The sequence below is a fragment of the Piliocolobus tephrosceles genome, chromosome 1 (assembly GCF_002776525.5).
Source record: "Piliocolobus tephrosceles isolate RC106 chromosome 1, ASM277652v3, whole genome shotgun sequence".
Lineage (NCBI taxonomy): Eukaryota > Metazoa > Chordata > Mammalia > Primates > Cercopithecidae > Piliocolobus > Piliocolobus tephrosceles.
This window is the reverse complement of record NC_045434.1, coordinates 101,505,191-101,526,008: the sequence shown is the minus strand read 5'-3', so window position 1 is coordinate 101,526,008 and position 20,818 is coordinate 101,505,191. Positions and strand designations below refer to the sequence as shown.

General features: G+C 45.6%; 1 protein-coding gene across 3 annotated transcripts in view; it reads left to right on the top strand.

Moving 5' to 3' along the window:
- The first annotated feature begins 6,317 nt into the window (after positions 1-6,317).
- The window catches only part of PHGDH (phosphoglycerate dehydrogenase), a 30,577-nt gene continuing 16,076 nt past the window's right edge, over positions 6,318-20,818 (top strand). For 2 of the 3 annotated variants that reach the window (XM_023222717.2, XM_023222716.2), the window contains exons 1-3: positions 6,318-6,756; positions 15,687-15,838; positions 17,949-18,014. In XM_023222717.2, coding sequence (XP_023078485.1) covers positions 6,619-6,756; positions 15,687-15,838; positions 17,949-18,014 — 356 coding nt within the window. In that variant the 5' untranslated portion in view covers positions 6,318-6,618. The remainder of the gene's footprint in view (positions 6,757-15,686; positions 15,839-17,948; positions 18,015-20,818) is intronic. The other variant, XM_023222718.2, reaches the window with a different exon arrangement.

Below are 20,818 nucleotides of genomic sequence, written 5' to 3'. Positions count from 1 at the left end.
CCTTGCTGTTCTCATGATAGTGAATTACTTCTCACAAGAGCTGGTTGTTTAAAGTGTGTAGCACTTTCCCCTTCACTCTCTCTGTCTCTCTCCTGCCATCATGTTAAGAAGGTGCTTCTAATTGTGTTGTTGTCCTTTGAATCTTTCAAAATGTAATCTAAAATCCTTCAATCTCTAAACTATTATATTATGTTTAGAAACAAAAAGGCTTGAATGTCATATTAATGACAGACAGAAATCAAGGATTTGTGTTGCCTGTTGTGCATTTACTGGGTGCCAGATGTAAACAGAATTGACTCTTCCCCTCCCTGCTCCTTTTCTCTTGCAGCATGTGGATTACCATACCCTCCCTCTTCCCCCTCCGGTCCACTTTTCCCGGCTAAATATCAAAGCCCTCAAAATAATCTTGGGAGAAAGGCACAAACTACAGACTGTTTCTTCGTTTCCATGTTCTTGTAATCTGGACATGTCCTTAACCTTGGCAAAATAATCTTCCAAATTGATTGAGAACTGTCTCAGATACTTTTTGGTTTACATATTATTAGGCCTACTTTGCACTTGTTACTTTGCCTAAACCATATAACATATGGAATTCCAATAAAAGGGTCATGGGATCCTAGGAGGCCCATGAGCAGGTTTCAGGAGGTATATGTATCCTCAAAACTGAGTGCACAGCTTAGAAGTGAGAAGGTTTGTAGCTTTCATTAGATTCTTGTTGGTAACCATAACAGGTTTGGAGGCACAATGGTTGAAGGGAAGAACTTCAACTTGAGATATCAGAGGAAAGCTCTCTGATTATGAGACTTCCAAGGCAACAGCTCAGGTTTCATCCTCAGATCAATAAATTTAAGAATGTGATCCTATCAGAGCCCTTCGTGTTGAGCAGAGTTTCAGACTAACTCACATGAGATTCGTATACAAACCAAAAAAGCCACCATGTTCAGTGGTGTGAGGGTGGAGCTTGCCCATCTAGTGACCATGCTACCAGTTCCCCTCTCCAGTACAGGCTGGCCGGGGTGTCTGAGCAGCATTTCCCTGCAGACAGGGAGCCCTTAAACCATCTTGTAGCTCTGCCTGCTTTCTCCTTTTGCCACAAGACTTCAAGACAACGGGAACTGGTGGGAAACAGATCACCCAGCAGCTCTTTACTGGCATCAGAATATCTAGAAAACAAAATAACCACTCAGAAGCGTGGCAAAGAAAGGGAGTTGTAGAATCAGAAGACATGTTTTTGTACAGACTATGATAACATCTGATGAATTCCCTCTGTACCACATCAAAGTACAACTCACTAATGACCACAGGACCCCTGTCTGCCACACGCACGATCTTCCTCTCTCTCTCGGAACAGTTCTCAGTAAAAGCCAAGACTTTCCTTGGCTCGTTTTTGTTGAATATGCTAACTAGCCCTTTCTATTAGTATATTCTTTCCACAGAAAAATTATAATTCATTATGTTACAGGGTTTTGTTTTTTTTAAAAATGTTCAATTATATTTTGATGAAACAGTCTCTTTTGATCTGGTGTCTCCTCAATCCCTTTTCCTGCATCTGCCTTCTCTCAGAATAGGTGACTTTCTTGGATGGTTAACTTCCTTCACGATTCATTGATTCTTAGTTGTCACTATCAGAGAGTTGCCTTTTCAAGTTATAGGTGTGCCTTATCCTGTCCCTTCATGTGCCCCACAAGGGAATCACCTCCCTGCTCACCATCATCATCACTGTCATTGTGATAATGAAAACACGAAGACACTGTGAAATGTAGCTTCTGTGTTAATGTAGAGTGCTCTTTAAAAAACTTAGTATTAGTCCCCTCCTTATAACTAATGCATCAATTGTTTCTTGTCTACTCAGAATTAAATCTAAACTTCTTACTCATGGTGGAGTAGTCACTGTTGATGTTCCTAGCTTGTCCTCCAATCCCCATTTCCTTTCTTTCAGCTCAGCACCCTGAATTTTCCTCTGGGGACCCACTTTTCTTACAATTTTAGTGTATACTTCAGATAGAATGAATTCTTTCCTCAGATCTGAAATGGTTGCTTTATTCAGGACTGACAAATCGCATATCCATCCTCCCGGGCACTGTGACTAATCCAAGGACAGATATGTGGCCCAGGGGAGTCTGATGAGGATAAGGTCTGGACATTTTGTGGCAATTATTAGAAAACCAGTGCAATCTTTTAGGATTGCTAAACTGCTAGACTATAAGGCTGAATTTTATGTTCTTTACTAACTTGTGACATTCTTGCTACATTTTGCCTTTCTGGAAATGAAGCAAGCCAGAGGAAAACAGACAGGTGAGGGAGACGTAGATTGCCAATGACACTATCTGGGCATGTTTTTGTCCACACTTGATCTTCTTGGACACCTGAGCCAATACATTCCCTTTTTTTCCTTGAACCAGTTTACATTGGGTTTCTGATACTAGCATCTCCCAAAGTCCAGACTATTCCCATGGCCTCAATGGTGTGGCCCCTGCTGATGTCTCCCACCTCATCTTCTGCCATGTTCCCCCATGTTCTCTATATCATGACTGTTCTGACTTCTGTCAGTTCCTAGAAAAATCCATGTACTATCCTACCCAAGGGACTTTGTTTTTATTGTTCTCTTTCCTTTAAATGGCCTTCACTGGTTGTCTTCACCTTCAGATCTCTGCCTAAGTGTTACCTTCTCTGAGGCTTTTCTGACACAGACTACACACATAGCACATACATGCTCACACACTAGACTGCAAGTTCCCTCTGGCCAGGGGCTACATGTGACTTGTTCAGCATTGTTATTCCAGTGCCTGGCACATAGTAAGTACTACAGAAATATTTGGGCAGCTTTCTTGAATGTGCCACACTTATTCTGCTTTTCCTTCTGCTTAGAATTCTTTTTCTTTAATTCTTTGCATAGCCAGTTTCTTCTTATTTCAGTCTCAACCCAAGCTCCACCTTTTCAGGAAGGCCTTTCCTGATCATAAAGTCTATGATTCCTCTCCCCAGTCCTGTCTCTCACATCATCTGGTTTTACATTATTCATTATATATGCCCTGAGATTATCCAGTTCAATTTTTTTGTTTATTTATTTATTTTCTATCCTCAAACACAATGTAAGCTCCATGAGAGCAGAGACGGTCTTAATCAAAGCTTCATTTCCAACCCCCTCAGCAGTGCCTGATACATTACGGTTTCAATAAATATACACTGATTGAGTGAATGAGAGAAGGAAAGCCAAGCACTAGAGATTACACTCACTTGCATGCTTTGCCTTATTTAATCCCTACAAAAGCCTTATGAAGTAAGCACTATCTTACTTTTCATTCCATATTACAGAGGAGAAAACTAAGTCTTAGAGGGGCAATGTAATTTGCCCAAAATCACATTGTTCATAACTTGAGAAGCTGTAATTCAAATCAAGATATGCCTGCTTTGTGAATGACAGTTCATTTTCTACATCTTAAAATATCTGTTTTATTTCTCATGATTTGAGTTTGAATATCATAGCTGGTCTCCAAGTAGAAAAACAGAGTTCCTACTCTCCTTCCCTTAACCCTATTAACTTTAAACTCAGAGTTACAGGCAGAACAGCTGGACAGCTTGCAACCTTAGGTAGGGGAGGTCCTGCCTTGACAGATTCACTACACACAAGGAAGCAGGAGCGTGTACATTATCTTAGCCTTCCAGCTTCGAAAGAGAGAGCCAAAAGGGGCTGGCCCGGGCACGCACTAGGAACGTTTCCCCAAACTTCACTGATCAGAATGGTTTTCTCTTCCCAAGGGGTTGGGGCCAGAGGAAGGGAGAGAAGGAGGGGGTCTGAGGAGAAGGGCAGAACTGTTTTCCTAATACTTCCAAGTGGGCCAAAGTACCTGTTTTATGGATGGATGCAATAACACAAGGAGAGGGAGAAATTTCCCCAACTCCAACCCTCAGTTAACAAAGAAAAACCCTTAGTTTGCAATTGATGTTGGAGATTCTGGGATGTAGTGGTGAGGGATATATCTGTACTGGCAGTATCAGGTCTCAGCCTGGCCAGCAACACAATTAATGATATCGCTTCTAAAAATCACTCAGTACCTCTGTACTAACTTTGGAGTCAAGTTTAAACTCTTCCTCAGGGCAAGACCCTTTCTGAGCAACCCCTGGCCCTTCTGCAGTCTCACCTCCTGGTGTCCCACTGACATCCCCCATCAGCCATGGTAGAGAAGACATGAACATGTTGCAATTCCTCACAACTCTCAGCCTTTGGAAATGTCATTTCTTCTCCCCCTGGCTAATTCATATTCAGCTCTCAAGATTAGGCAGTTAACCATGAGCAGCTTCAAGGCAGGTTATGTTTTACCTATCTCTGTATCCTTGAGCCTCTCAAAGTAGCTGCCTTGAATGAGTTTCAAAAGGTTAGCTGAAAGGCAACCTTGCTTGGAAATCTTCCTGGCACCTCAGGAGGTGGTTCTCCTCTTTGCTCCCAAAGCACTCCAGCACACCTCTATTTATAATTCTTAAACTATACCTTTTTAATTTTATTATTATTATTTTTTAGAGACAGGTCTCACTCTGTTGCCCAGGTTGGAGAGCAGTGGCACAATCATGGCTCACTGCAGCCTCGAACTCCTGGGTTCAAGCGATCCTCCTGCCTCAGCCGCCCAAGTAGATAGGACTATAGCAGTGTGCCACCATGCCGGGGTACTCTTCTTAAAATGTTGTTCTTTTTTCTTTTTGAGGAAAGAGTTTGTGTCTTATGTGTCACAGGGCCTAGCACATAGGAGACACTGGATAAATTAATTTTTGAATCAAACCTCTTCTGAGCCTTTGTGATGTGGAAGGCATGGTGCTAGGTACTAGTGGGGGTATACAAAGTCGTGTCTCTGATCTTAAGGAAATGAGAGTCCATGGGGAACAAGACATGAAAAGTTCATAAATATATTCCTTAAGGCACTGTGAGATAACTCGAAGTTAATTCTACAGAAATTTAAAAGGAGAGAACATGTCTGACTTATGTAACAATTATCACACACCCTCCTTTTCACTTGGAAATGGACTTTTATCTGTTAATTATTTTCTTAATGGTTTAGAAGTGTCTTTTATTGTGTGTCTTGGATCTGTTTTAAAAGTAGGTGGGTCGTAAATAATAAATAAAGAAAACAGATGATCAGGCTTAGGAGGCCCTTTGGGTTGTGCATTCAGACAGTATCCAAGAAGTTTGACTTGGTGTGAAGGGGTGGGATTACATGTTAGAGATAGCAGGGTTTAGATACTACATAGAAAGGAAGCAGGCAGTGAGCCCGGGGAGGAGTTGAAGGAAAGCGGTTACAAAAATGGATGCTTCCCAAGGCCCTCCATTAGGCCCCCTGGGATAGGTCTCCTGTCTGTCCTAGACCCCAGGGTACTGCTGGGCACTTCAAGGGAGGCAGATAATTTGAATACTCATGAGTCTTGGAATGTAGGAATAACAATTCATCTGAACAAGTAAACAAGATAGACATTTTTTTCCCCCATTGGGAACATTGGGTCTAAAAATCTGATTTGTGCCTAGGAATTATCAGTATAGAATTTTCATTACTTATAGAATTGATATCGCATAGTTATGTAGGATAAGGATCTAGCACTTGAGTTATGAATAGCTCAGGATGACACGACACACAGTGGTTAGTTGGACTGGATATGTCCATAAAGCTGAATTCTAATTCAGCTATGAGCATCTCTGATTCTGCTTCTAATTCTAGGTAACTTTAATCCCAAATTGAATTTTCTGACGTTTCTGTAAAATGGGACATGAGAGAGCACGTCGGTTATGGGGTTTAAACTAAAAGCAAAGTTTGCTTCTCCAGGGCAACGGAGAAGTGCCTCCTTGGTCAATTAAACCACACTGACATCCCGTTTTCCTTTTCTTCTTTTTCATAATTAGATAGGAAGTGGAGGGAAAGGAAATACATAACTTTAACAAAGTATGCCTAGTTTAAATGTACCGGGTCCCCGCTCTTTTTATAAACTCGTAATTCTCATTGCCTCACTAATTTGAAATTAATCACAGCTCCGTAGTGTCTCAGAAAGCTTCCTATTGCTTTTCACTACCTAACTTTCCACGTCTGTGTGCTTGGTACTCTAGGATGTTAGGCCACCAGAGGAAAGAGGATATATCTTTTTGATAGTCGAATTCCCTTCAACGTCTAGCACAGTGCCTTACACGTTTACCTCCCCCCTCCCCCCAAAAAAATGCTTCTTAACGAATTAATAAATGAATCCTTAGGAGGAAAAGTGAAAATGAAGGTTTTCTCTCACGATGAGAAGGTGTATTTCTCCGTTCATTTCACATATGCATCAGCTAGTCAGCGTAAATTGTGCTTTTTATACGCTCACCAGGTGTAGGTAAGAGCTTTGGCTGAGATGGAGAAATTCATCGCGGGAGGATAATAAAGCGGGAGGGGATTTGGCAGGCTCAGAGCCGCGAGGAGGAGGCGGAGTCGCGGAGAGTTTGAGTATTTCCGTCCAATCAAAAGGAGACTGTAGGAGGAGGAGGGGGAGATGACGGTGAGCGGGAGCTCAAGAATACTGCCCAGTTACTCTAGCTCGCCAGGCCGAACCGCAACTTCTTGACTTAGGTACTTCTCACAGCGGCAGATTCCGAGGCCAACTACAGCAATGGCTTTTGCAAATCTGCGGAAAGTGCTCATCAGTGACAGCCTGGACCCTTGCTGCCGGAAAATCTTGCAAGATGGAGGGCTGCAGGTGGTGGAAAAGCAGAACCTTAGCAAAGAGGAGCTGATAGCCGAGCTGCAGGTAAGGCGAGCGAGAGAAAATTGAGGTCTCCAGGGCAACCTCCACGGGAAGAGGCTGACTGCGCCCTGGCCATGGCGCCCCCCTCACGTGCCCTTGTGTCAGTTAGTTCCGGGGCCTCCTGAGATTAGGGGGTAGCGGGGAACGGCGGCGGGGGGAGGCAGAAAGAGGGAAGAACAAACGGCGGCGAGAAGCAAACTTTGCTTTTAGTTTGCAACCGCGTCTTTCACGTTGGCATGCCCCCGCTAGCATTGCGAAGTGCAGGCTGCTCCAACTGGTCCTGCAGGCTGCTCGCGGATGCCAGCGCGGCGCCCCAGTGCCTTCGCGCGCAGTTGTTCTGGCAGCCTCGGGCCGCCTCTTCCCCCCACCCCTCCAACCGCCTCCTCGCGGGGGGATCGGGAGGGGGGGCCAAAGTGGCTTCCTTGCGGAGAACCCAGGGACTGGCGATTCTTCCCAGCCAAGTTCTGGGCGACCCCGCCGATTCCAGCCTTCCTTGGCGGTGGGGGAGTCGGGGGACGGGGGGACGCTGGCAGAGTCCCAGCCAGTCTCGTGGCTGCTGGGGCAGCTGCAGGGGAAGGCAGCCCTCGTAAAGCAGCAAACACGTACCCGCCCCTCGTCTGATGCAAGACTGCTCCGTGCTTTCGCCGCCCCTCTGCCTCCTGGGAGCCTTCGGAGGAAAGGGGGACGGGCGGGGAGCACTGGGGTCCAGATTTAGCCTCCTCCCCACCTTTGGTTTATCGCTGGTTGGGAGTGACCAGACTCGACTAGAATCCGATCCCAAACGCTCCCAGATGATTTATAGTCTTAGCAAATTTTTATCTCCGTTTGTTGTGATATATAATTAATCTACTTCCAATCTTTATCTACCGTGTTTGAAAAGGCCTGCTGGGCTTGGTGGCCTTGTTCAGGATATTTATTTTGTGAACTCTTCACTCCAGTGTCTGCACTTTCGACCTCTGTAGTCGACCCAGCTGCCCAGTCTCTACCTCACCTCATCCGGTATATTCTCCCCCACCCTCCAAATCGCACAGCTGCCTTCTGCCAGCCTCAGCTCTGTCCACCACCTTCAGCCATCTCCTCCTCCGAGGACCCCTTAGACTGCAGAGGCTGCTGCTTTTGCTTTAGCTGTGCCACAACCACGTGGTCCTGGAAACTGCCTGGCTCTCTTTGTCTGCCTTTGTATCTGCTGGCATGGATGCTGTCACCATGGCATGGCACTATATCCAAGTATCCAGTCCTGCCCTGTACTCAGAAGAGTTTGGTCCCTGCCTTCAAGAAGTTTGTAGCCTGGTTAGGGAGCATGGCTAACATGCAGGAGACAGTTCAGCAGATGACACAGAGCATAGCCCCGAATTAGGCCATCCAGTTCCCTAACCTCTGCCGCTCCCCTGCTGGAAAAGAGAGAGAATGGGCCGATCATCATGCACCGAATTGGTGGGCAAGAGCTCAGCACCTGAGTAGGCAGGCTCCTCACATCTGTCACCTCATTTCTTGTGTGAAATGGTATCAGTGGCTCTGGGGAACTACCAGGAAAGACAGTGGGGTGTCCTCCAGAACAGCCTCTGATTCTCACCTCCACCAGGGCTCCAAGTTGGGGAGAGGGTGGCAATCAAGAGCTTTCACCTCTCTAAAGGAAATTAGAAACCTGATACCCCAATGAGGGGGTGGGAATAAGGAGGGAGGAGGGCAGAATTGAGAGGAATGGGAGGCCTCTTCCATAATGAAGGGTTGTTCCACCAAGTCAGGAATCAGCTGGGTGGATGCTGGGAATCTGGTGCTGAAACCCGGAGAACATTTTAAAGGCACTGAAAACTCTTGGCAGGAGAGGAGGGGTGTTTGTTGGCGAACTTGACTGCTGGGCATTGTTGGACTGTTTGGTGGGAGGGCTCAGCTTTGGTGTCTGTCTTTGCAACACATTTGGTTCAGAATGCCAATTAATCTCCTTGGTCAGCCCATTGAAGGGCCCTCATTTCTACACTATGCCTTTTTATTCTGCTTGAAGAGGTGTCTGGCATAGTGTCTCCTGCCCTCCCCCACTGAAATCTCTTTAATGCTGAAGGAAGCTTTGGTACCATTGCTAGAACCCGGCCTGGCGTTGGTTCCCACTGCCTTGTATTCTGGGCAGGCAGTCTCCTCTCACTCACCCCCTGGTCAGGAAGTATAATCATTCCTCCCAGCCCTTTCAGTGGTGCTTTTCAGACTTGAAGCAAGTCATAGTTCAGTTTAATGGGTCATGACTAGCATTTTAAAAAACAAAGTAGGAAATATGAGACAGCAATGCAGATAGTAACGCCATAAGTATTGTTTCATGAATTTTGTTTCAATTATGTGTGTAATTGTATGTGTGTGGTATGTGAGTATGAAATTACAACTTAAAAATGTGTTTCTTGGCCAGGCGTGGTGGCCCACGCCTGTAATCCCAATGCTTTGTGGAGGCCAAAGGAGGCAGGTCATTTGAACCGAGGAGGTTGAGATCAGACAGGGTAACATGGCAAAACCCTGTCTCTACACAAATACAAACATTAGCTAAGCGTCGTGCCACAAGCCTGTAGTCTCAGCTACTGGGGAGTAGGGTGGAGGGCTGAGGCCCTGGTTGCTGTCACTCTTCCCAACCTGGTGCTTTGGTGGCAGGATCGCTTGAGCATAGGAGGTTGAGGCTGCAGTGAGCCATGATCTTGCCATGCAGTCCATCCTGGGCAACAGAACTAGACCCTGTCCTGTCCCTCCACCAAAAAAGATGTGTTTCTTACAATGAGTCTCAGTGAAAAAAGTTTGGAAAACGTTGGCTTAAAATAATAAAGCATCTTGTTTGGAACTCACATCTTAAATATACCTAATATGCAGGAAAATATTTAAATAATATTACCATATATCAGTAGCTTTTAAACTTTGACTGTGGCCCACAATAAGAAATTTGTTTTATGTTATAACTTAAACACTCATACATATGTGTACACACAGACACACACAAATTTTATGAAATACTTACTCTTTTTACATGTGATGCATTCTGGTATTTTCTTCTGTTTCATTAAGTAGCATTGCTGGTCAGGACCACTAAACTAAACACTGGTAATGGTATTTAATTTACTGAAGCACATCGATATCTTCATATCAGAACTTTAAGAAAGATTAAGAAGGGAATAAATCTTTCCATGCAAGATTTCTTTTCAAAGCCTCCTTAAAATAGCAAGTTCCCAGACTTTACACAGGATTTAGTTTGCAGAAGTTAAATAACCATCAAATTAATCAGGATCACACATCTTGTGCAGAACAGGGTAGACCTGCCTCCCCTATAGCTGGGGAACATGACCTGGACAGTGTCATTGTCTTATTCTGTGATTTAAGTCGGAGGCACGGCCATGCGAGAATTACCTCCTAGGCCAAGCTTGTCCTCTTGGGAAAGGAAGCATGTGTGAACTTGAGGAATGGGAATGGGTTCCCACTGCTGAGTTAGCAGTTTGTCTGGAACAGCCATAAATCAAGCAGTTTTCTAGCTGAACAGCAGCTAAGGACAGGGGAGTGGGAGGACCTGTAGAAGTATGAGAAGTACCTGTTCCAGCCACAGTGCAGACACAGAAGCCACACGCAGAGGGCAGTGAATATCAGAATTTGGTGCTATGTAGAGAGAGACTTGCTTCCTCACCCAGGGAACGACAAAGAGGAGGAAGGATCTCTGGGCGCTGGAGAAGTTTTAATCGCAAATTGCAGAGGATGTGAGCGGATGCGTGCATTTGGTTAGGGCTGTAGTTTGCATAAGTAGAGGACACAAGCAGGCAGGTTGGGGGTAAGTTGTGGCATGAGGAGGGAAGGGGCCTGGGTGCAGGGGGTTTGAGGGTTCAGCAGGAGGTAGGTTGGATTCAGGCTGTCTGTGAATATGTGCTGATTGAATGAGTGGATAGAGTGGGTAGTTGAGGTTGTAAGAGGTCTTGGGAGCTCATTAATTCTGACTGGTGTGGGATATCTGGTTCTAATGTGGGACCAGGGTCTCCTGAGTGACAGTTTCTGCCCTTGGGACAGGTGAGACCTGATGCTCATCTGTAGGAGTCTGACTGGGGAGTCTTAGATTCCCTGGCACCAAAGAAAGCTGGTTTGAGGGAAAAGTCCAGAGACTACAGCGTAAATCTTCACAAGGGAGATCCATCCAGAGAGGCCATGCTCATGAAAGGAAAAATAGTGCTGTTTCTGTGCTTGTTCAGGGGCTACAAGAGCGGATGGACTTTGAGGAGTTTGCATGCTCTCCAGCTAGTGTTGTCAGTGGGGAGTAGGTTCGCAAGGTTTGAGGAGCATTGTGGCAGCTTTGGAGAGAGCATTGAAAAAGGCTGGACCCTTAAGGCCCAACAGAATGATTGGGTAGAGCCTCTGGAGCAGGACTGGGCCTGAGATGTGGGCTCTGGAACTTGATGCTAAAGAGACAAGATGACAAGATAGATGACTCTGGGTGGTCCCTTCTCCTCTTGCTCCATGCCTGCTTCTTGTCGGTTGAACTTTGACTTTTGGTCCTGGCTGACCACTTGAAAGGAGGTTGTGTTTCCTCAGTGTGTTACCAATTATCTAAGGTGTCATTGCTGGCTGCAAAGAAATGCCCATTAAAAATGTGCGTACCCACTCACTGTCCAGTTGCCCTCCAAAAAGGCCGTGCAGTGTACACTCCTGTTTCCCTCCATGCTCACCAATGTTGAATATTATTCATTTTCTTTTTGCCAAAACGAAGCCCGAAAATATCACATTAAAAAATTTATATGCCTTGATATCTAGTGTTGAAAAGTCTGTAAACTAGTGAGACTAGTGACCACTTTGTAGTTCTTCTGTGTATTGCCTATTTATAGATTTACCTATTTTTTATTGTGTTCTTTATCCTTTAAAAATGTTGATTTGTGGCGCATGCCTATAATCCCAACTACCCGGGAGGCTGAAGCAGGAGAATCACTTGAACCTGGGAGGTGGAGGTTGCAGTGAGCCGAGATCGTGCCATTGCACTCCAGCCTGGGCAATAAGAGCGAAACTCTGTCTCAAAAAAAAAAAAAAAAAGTTGATTTGTAGGAATTCCTTCACTTTTGGCAATGAATCCTTGTTCTGTTACATGTGGTGAAAGGCGTTTTCTCCGCATATCAGGACCACTACTTGCCTTTGTTTATGGGATCTTTTTCCATGCAGAAGTTTAAAATTTGAATGTAACTGAATTCGTCAATATTTTCTTCTAGTGTTTCTGGGATTTGTGCCTTGTTTATGAAAGGTTTTCCCAATCCCAGTCATAAAAATATCCCGACATTTTCTTCTAATGCTTGTATTTTTAAAAATTCTTTAATTCATCTGGATTTTTAAACATCTGAAGTGAGGTAGCCATCTATTATTTTTCTTCCTAAATTTTCATAACACTATTTCTTGTTTAGTTCTTCCTTTCCCCATCACTTTGAGTTCTACTTTTTATTTTCTAAATTCTCACATATTCTGTCTAGTGTCTGTTTAATTCTGTTGACTGATTTGTCAATTTCTGAACATGTTTTTCCTGCTTTTTTTCAACTTCTTTTAATAAGATTTTTGAAAATCCTTGAGCACTCTTGGAAATAGAGCTTATGCCTCCTTATCGCAGTCAAAGGAACGGATTTCTGATGGGCGATATTCAGGCATGTGAAGTGTTAACGTTATTTGGGAAGGAGGGTGAAGGTGTGAGGGTGGGGGACTGATGAGGGTGGTTTCTATGGGCCTCTCGTCACTGAATTCATTTATTCAATGGGAGTATATAAAACACTTCATTGTGAAGTACCAACTGTGAGCTTGCCTACAGGCCACAGGCAACTTGCTCTTCTCGACACAGGCATTTGTGCCTATTTCTATTATCCCTCAGTAGGCAGGCTGGCTGGGAGGAGCAGGTCACCAGAAGATCCAGGGACCTTTGTTAGGGAGCTTCTGCCATCTTGGAGAAGCCACATGATTTCTGGCAGTGTCTCTCCTGGTTTAGGTGTCTAAATGCTGTTTTTGGAAGGTAGTTGGAACTTGGACTTTGGTACTCAACAGATTTGGACTTGATTCCAGCTTCTGCCACATGCTAGCCAAATGACTTCAGCAAGTTCTCTAAATTCTTTGTCAATTTGCTTGTCTGTACTATACGGATAATTGCAATGTCTGTCCTAGGATTGTTGCGAAGCACAGTGCTGGACGTAAAGTACTTGCTCAAAAACTGGTAGCTATTGTTACTAGTAAATCTCTCCAACGGATTTTACAGTTTGGTTTTTGCACCTAACTGGCCATTGCCTTGGCTCTGGCCTTATCTTCTTGACATCTTGGCAAGTCCACCCACTCTTCTTCAGTTACAGACTCAGAGTTAGCCAGTGGCAATGACTTTGCAGTTCTTCGCTGGTTTTTGATCTGTAAGAGTGACCTTGGGCAGGTTACCTCTCAAAGCCTCTGTTTCTTCATCTGGAAAGTGGGATAATTATACCCCTTCTCCTTGGAGTTGTGGAGAGAATAATGTGAAGCAACTGGTGTAATGCCTGGTACCCAGCAGGGGCTCGATAAACGGTTTATGTGCTGGTGAGGCTGGTACTATGGATATATGGTATAGAGTAGATAAAGTTTTAATACAAAATCCCTGCATTAGGCATAGAAGATATAACTAAGGAGACCAAACTGCAGGTCTAAGAGAGGACAACTAGATATGAAACATATATTGGTGATCACAACAAAAATGGTGGGGTGTAGGGGCAGTGACAGTTAGTTCAGGGTTGTTGGCAAATGTTTCCTGAAAGATAACTTTATTGCGCCTTGAAAAGTCAGTAAAGTGTGTCCAGGCAGGGAAATCCTTTTCTTTGGAGCCTGTGTGGTGGACCTGAATGTGAAAAAGATGTCAGTATCCCGTGTTCTGCCTGGCTTGGCTGATACTTAGCTAGGCTGCTATGGGGGAAATTAGAGTACCTCCAGGTGCTCACCTGGTGTTGGCCTCAGTATTGGGGCAGTCAGCTCTGAGGTGGCTTCTGTTTGGTTCCTCTAAGCCCTGGGTGCCCATGTGACTTGTATAAACCTAGGTCATAATTAGTTTAGCATAATGCCAGATACATACATAGTAGGCATCCAATAAAATGAAGAAAGAAGTACAGGGGAGGGGAAGGGGAAGTGGGCGGGCTTAACTCTGTTGGGCTTCAGTTTTTCTTCTGTAAAATGGGGTTGGACCAGATGCTGGGGAACATTTCTTCGCATCTCCCACTCTGAGGTTCTACTTCAGAACCTCAGACATAAAAGGGCTTGGAGTGTCTTCCAGGTAGCCTGCATGTTTCTCTCTGCTGGTAGGCACAGCCCCCAAGCAGTGAGGATAAGTGATGCATAAACACCTCCGGAGGAATCGTTCTACTATTGCCCTTGAACAATTATTCCAGTATTTAGAAGCTCTTAAGGCTTAAATATTCTATGCAGCAGCCTAAGCATCATTCCTCTTCTCTTCTCAGTGGAGGTAAAATTACCCACGGCTCTCCTTACACTTACTGTGTCCATATTTGCTTCTGTGCTCTAGGCTTCTGCACGACAAACACAATGTGGGCCCTTACCCTAGGAGCCAACTTCTCATGGCCTTTCCCTGTCTCCAGAATCCATGCAGTGGGAATGAAGGGAAAAGAAGGTTTTCATGGGATCCAGCTGAGAGCTCTATGGGGAAAATGGATCTGAGGAGCCATTTCTTTTATTTTACAGATAGAGAGTAGGGGTATAGAAGGAGGTGAATTACCACAGTGAGCCACCCATTGTTGGGAGACTTAGGATTAGAACTCTGTTTTCCTGATTCCTAGCTTGGTGCTTTTGCAAGTACACTTGCTGCTTTCTCACCGGCCTGGGGTCTGCCACTTTGGGACAGGTGTGGACTTGCTCACCTGCTCCATTTCTTAGGGATTCTCATTCTGTGTTTGAGCAAGAATATTCTTATTCTGGAAAGAACCACATACCACAGGCTTCTGGGTGAATGTAAGGAAGATGGTCTTGGGGATCTAACTTCGCTCACGTATAGTGGCTGTGATGAATTCAGTGTCTTATTTTTCACATATGTATATTTTTAGTCTAATATTGCCTGGGGTCTGAGCAAGTCTAGATGAATTTAATTGCTCTCCTTCTTCCCTTGCCCCTCTTCTTTTGGTCTCCTTTTTAGGAAATGTTTTTCTTTCAACATTTCATTTCATTCATTATTTACTCATTCAGCCAACCAACATTTATTGAGTGCCTTCCCTGTGTCAGAGACAGGGGCTTACAAGGTAGAATTTGATCCCACCTCTGCCCTTCAGTAGCTCAGTGTCTAATGGAAGCAGTGATGTTCATTAAGCATGGCCAGATACTGTGCTAGGTGCTATACCTGTTCTCTCTTGCTTCCTCCTCACACACTTGAGGAGGCCGAAGCTGATTCATAGCTGGGAAGGCAGGGGCCTTGGATATGAACCCAGGCCTGACCAATGGCAGAACCTATCAGATGTGTGCACTGATGACATTGCCTTTCTTTCTTTGGCTATATCAAAATCAGTCAGCATATAGGAACTCCCATTTTGAGCAAGCAGTGTGCAGGAATGATAGGGTATACAGAGAGGAACAGGAAATGGCCCCTGACTTCCAGCATGTGTCTGATGGACATCCAGGCTACAGGCATCATGGTGCTGTCTAGAGAGATGAGCCAGGTGCCCAGAGCCCACGGGCCAACGCTGCCCTTTCCTGAGCATGCCAAACAAAGCACTTGGTGTGTTAGAGGCACAGTCTCCTCCACTCTTAGTAAAAATCAGCATGAGTCCTAGCCCACATTTCCCTAGTGAATATACCAAAGATGTCTGTGAGCTGGCAGTCATCAGTGACTTCCTAAGGTTCTGGGAATGCATCTCTTACTCAGGAGTAAGCAATGATGTGCCTGAGGCTTTAAGAGTTCTCACAGAATGACTTTCTGGACCCACATGTTTCTTCTGCTTCAGGACTGTGAAGGCCTTATTGTTCGCTCTGCCACCAAGGTGACCGCTGATATCATCAACGCAGCTGAGAAACTCCAGGTGGTGGGCAGGGCTGGCACAGGTGTGGACAATGTAGATCTCGAGGCTGCAACAAGGAAGGGCGTCTTGGTTATGAAGTAAGTCATGGAAGCTGCGGGGGGCGAGGGGGCGGTGGTGAGTGAGGAGACTGACGGCACCACGGGAGAAAAAATTCACTTGAGAGAAAGCTGAGTCCATTGGAAGGGCTTCCAGAAGGATGCCTGGTCTAGGGCCTGCATGGTCAACACACACAACATAGTGATTCCAAGGTTTTTGGAAGGCAGCTATGCTCACCACTACATCACCAATACTGTCAGGGGGTTCCAGAGTTTTTGAAATTGAGAGTCCCTGCATAATCTCAAAATGTTTCACGGACCCACTCCATGCACAGTGCTTGCACCTCTGCGACCTGGTTCAGGAATTGGAAGGTCAGTGAATTCATCTGCATTTCCTGCTCCCACCCAGCCCCCTCTGCCTCTATTAATGCTATTTGTGGCAGGTTTTTGTCAGCTCTACTGTACTGTGCTTGTACAGAGGCACAACCTTTGCTAGTAGACTAGTGACTAGAATCCTTGCCCTCCCCACTTCCCTGCCACCTTCTGGAGCTAAGACACTAGTTTCTCTTTCAGTGCTCTAGGGCAAGAGGAGAAGGGTCCCCTTTAAAGCTGTTTCAGCAAAAGCACAGGGGCAGAGGTCATCAGCACGCCAGTGCTGTACTGTACCTGTTCTGTCACTTAGAAGGTATGGCAAGGCCATCCGCAGGCTTCTTTGTCCTTAAGACTTTTCTCTTCTCTTGGGGACTTCATTGTCCTTAAGACCTTTCCCCTCCCCTGCGCTGCACTTCCCCCTGTAGGGTAGAGGTTAATTGGTCACCTGACTGAGATCAACATTCAACAGTAGAAATGTTAAACGATAACCCATCCCACATTCTTGCCTTGGACCCAGAGGCAGCCAGGCCCCAGCCGCTGCACCTCTACTTGCTCCCCCATAAAGCCTGTCCTCTGTGGGAGGATGAGAAGCCAGGTGGTTTTGCAGACGGACGACTCTGAGAGTCCCTTTATCTTATACAGGATCTCTTGACTTTTTCTTCTTGTAACCTTATTAACCTTCGTTCCAGAGATGAAAAAGACAGACTCAGTAGGGGAATAATCAGGGTGAACACATATACGAAATTCTTTCAAAAGCCTAAAAAGCCTTTGAGAAAAGAAAAATAGTTTTGTGGGTTGCCACCTCTATTCTTTTTTCTATAAAATGGGCAGAGTCTGCATTGCCCTGTGACTTAGGGTGTGAGGAGGCTTTCTCAGTTCAGAACTTGTTGAGAAATATAAAGAGTAGTCAGACAGGCAGAGATTACTAATAAAAGCTAGGTTGGGGCTGGGTGTGGGGGCTCACACCTGTAATCCCAGCACTTTGGAAGGCTAAGGTGGGAGGATCACTCGGGCCCAGAAGTTCGAAACCCAGCCTGGGCAACAAAGTGAGACCCGCCCCCATCTCTACAAAAATACAAAAAAAAAAAAAAAAAAAAAAAAAATAGCTAGGTATGTTGGCACCAGCCTATAGTCTCAGCTACTAAGAAGGCTGAGCTGTAAGGATCGCTTGAGCCCTGGGAAGTCAAGACTGCAGTGAGCTGTGATCATGCCAGTGCACTCCAGCCTGGGTGACAGAGCGAGGCCCTGTCAAAAAAAAAAAAGCCAGGTTGGGTAACTTGATGAAGATATGCAAGCAATGGGCTAAGCCCTGAATTTAAGAGACTCGGCCTTGGTAAGATCAATGGTAAGAGCAGCAGGGAATTTGTGCTTTCTGGAGGCAGGTAAATCCTAAAATAGGACAAAGAAAAGGGCTAAACCACACACAAATCTGATCAGATGAGACACTTCTCTGCCTTGGGAGAAGTGAGTGTTTGGGTAGAGAGAAGCCAGATATGTTTCTGTAATGGAGGTCCCACTGCAGGGAAACATAAAGCCAGGGGAATGGGGTTTCTTTCCAGCCCTTGTCTTTTTTTTTTTTTTTTTTTTTTGAGACGGAGTCTCGTCCAGCCCTTGTCTTAAAGCAAGAGTACATCAGAGAGCTCTGGACAGTGCACAGTGGCGTGGTCAGCTCATGGAGCGGGAGAGAGCAAGCACAGCCCGTACTCAAGGCTTTCTCGTGGGGCAGGAGTGGGAATACTGGGTCTGTGCCCATTGATGTCCCCCTTTTTTTTATTTTTAGCACCCCCAATGGGAACAGCCTCAGTGCCGCAGAACTCACTTGTGGGATGATCATGTGTCTAGCCAGGTAAGTCCCTGACTTCTCAGCAAAGCTAGTCCCTCTGATCTGCCAATTATTACCATTTGCCAAGCAAACAGACCCAGAAAAACTTAGAAACATTTCATCTCGGTGACGTGCGGACTGCTGAGAAGGTGACATGCAGACTGCAAAGAACCTTTAAGACTATCAGGTCCTCTATTCAACATTCATTACACAGGTTCCCTAGCGCACAAAGGTGCACTTCTCTTTACTCATGTTCTGTTCTCCGTGCAGCAGACACTCTGCCTTCTCTAGCCTCCAACTCTTGCAAATGTTCTCCATACCCTGCTGCCTGGAGATAACAAGGAAGGATGCTCCAGGCAGCAGGGTATGGACAACTTCTAGGTACCCTCTGCTTACTTTTCAAGATTAAGCTTCAGTATTAATTTATCCAAGAAGCTCTCTGGCTTCCCCAGCTAGACTATGTTCCTCTCTGATTCCCCTGGCCCTCAGGGCTTATCTCTGCAACTACCCTTACAAATCTGTATTGTAATAGACTGGAGTAAGAACCTGCTTCAGGGTCCCTGTGTGTTCCTGTGGGTTCATAATGCAACAGAACTCAAATGGGCAAGACTCTTGCTCTTCTAGCAGGAGTTTCAGGCCTCTTGAGTGGATGGGGCAGCCTAGAAATCAAATGGATATGGCACAGAATGTGCTTGAGTCTCAGTGTGTCGGTTAGTAATTTGGCAAAACTGATTGCATGGAGCACTTCTGTTGAACAGGCAATTCAAGCATTTATGTGGTCAAGGGGAAGAACAAGCCTCCCAATAAACAGGGGAGGAAGCTGTTCTAGGTCCCTCTGAAGCTCCATGGATTCCCTCCACCAGGGGACATAGGCATCAAGCACTCCTTGTTTCTCTCCCCGGTCCTGAAACTTTCTGGGACCAAGAAATTTCTTTTCCCACGGCAAGACCTGCTTTCCCTCCTGCTGGAGGAGGATCTGGAGGAGTTTACCTCTGCTGTAACTCCTCCCCACAGTTTCCATCTGAGCTGTCTGGTATTCACTGATATTCACTGGTAGGTGAAGGGAGGCAGTAAGGGGAAAGGAGAAACAGGGATAGCTTACACAACAGTAGGGTCTCAGCCTAGAAGGGGCTCCCAAGCTGGCAGCCTGGTTCTCCCAGAACACCTAGGCTGAGTGTCTCTGCCCCCTGGAGAAGTATAGAAACCTGGTGCCCGGGCTTCACCTTAGCTATTACCTTCAGTGATTGTTTTTTTGTTGTTGTTTTTTGTTTGTTTGTTTGTTTTTTGAGTAAGGGAAAAGATCTCAGTGTGGCTTTCTAATTAATTACCTCAATTTTTTTCTGGAGTTGGAAGGAAAGGATTGGGAGCCAGCAATACTTTCCCTCCTTTTTCAGGACGAGCTTTGTTTAAAGGAATCGGTGAAGTGCTGTGGTTTAAAAGAAGCTCCCCATTGTCAACGGCTTACCATGCCCTCACTCATCAAAGATGCATCAAAACTAGGAAATACGCACGCCCTACTGGGAAGGAATACGTTCGTTTCATCAGGCTGTTCCTAGCAGGGAGGACTGTAGGAGAGAGTGGATGCTATATGTAGACTGTACAGCGTTGGGCAATGTGGGTGGAGAGCAGGCGTGGCCGGGCCCCACAGTAGGGACTTTGAGCTGATGGCGGAGGCTCGTGAGGTGCAGAAGAACAGCACACAGAAAAGAAGGAAGGAGAGAATCAACAAATGTAGATTTCACCATTTTTGCCTGCTTTACCATCTCTTCCTCTAGTAAGTCAGGCCAGCAACCATTTAATTGTTGTGAGGCCCCTCGCCCACATTAGAGTCCTCTCCAGTCTGGCCTGATAAGGATTCCAAAGTGTTGAAACCTGGAAAGGCTCCATGATCAGCTGGGGGCAGCAGCCAGAGAAAGGGTTTAGGGATTTCTTGTGTTCTGTGGTGTCGCATTTATACATCTTAGATAGCACTGTGGAGTCTGCTGGGAAGAAAATAGGATGTGAGGGAGAGGAGAGAGAGGCCAGGTAGGGGCTGTATCTCACTAGGTCAAAGGCATTTTGTCAGACAAGCTTTCCCAAGAAGTGAATGGTTCCTCAAGGCAAGTCCCTGTCCTTATTATCCACCTGGTGGGTCAGAGCAGTGAGGTGAATGCAGCTTGTCCCCCATGTGGCTTGGTACTGAAGTTCTTCTGAGTTTACCCATTAAGATGGTACGCCTCTGTGACTGAGGAGGACAGACTGCACCTTCAGCCTTACCCTCAGATGGAGATCGATGTCCTGGTGATGTGTAGAGATGAGAGAATGTTTTTGTGTTAGAAGTTAGTGAAGTGAAAGCACAGAAGTAGCGTCTTGAGATTTCTCTTTACGCACGCTCGCTCACTCCGAGGTTTTTGGCAGCAGGTTAAAGGCCTACATTTAAGTATTCAGGAGGCTGGTCGTGCCGGGGTTGACTTTGCTGGCTTTGAATCTGTTCAAGTGCCTCCACTTGGGTGATCCGGGGTGAGTTGTTTAATGCCCAGTGCCTCCCTCCATGCAGCTGTGAATATTAGAGGAGTTAATGTGTGTCTAAACATTTACTTTAGGATGTCTAAAATAGAGAAAGTGCTCCTTAAACATTCTCGTTTCTTCCTTTTTGGCCTCCAGAGATGTGTTGATGACCCATGCCCGCAGGACATATATCGCCCTTTCACCTCTAACGTTGCCCTAATTGCCACTTCCTCTGTCTCCTCCAGAAAACACAGACTTCCATCTGAACTAATAGGAGACGGGCTGTGAAGTGTATGTGTGTGTGTGTGTGTGTGTGTGTGTGTGTGTGTGTGTGTGTGTGT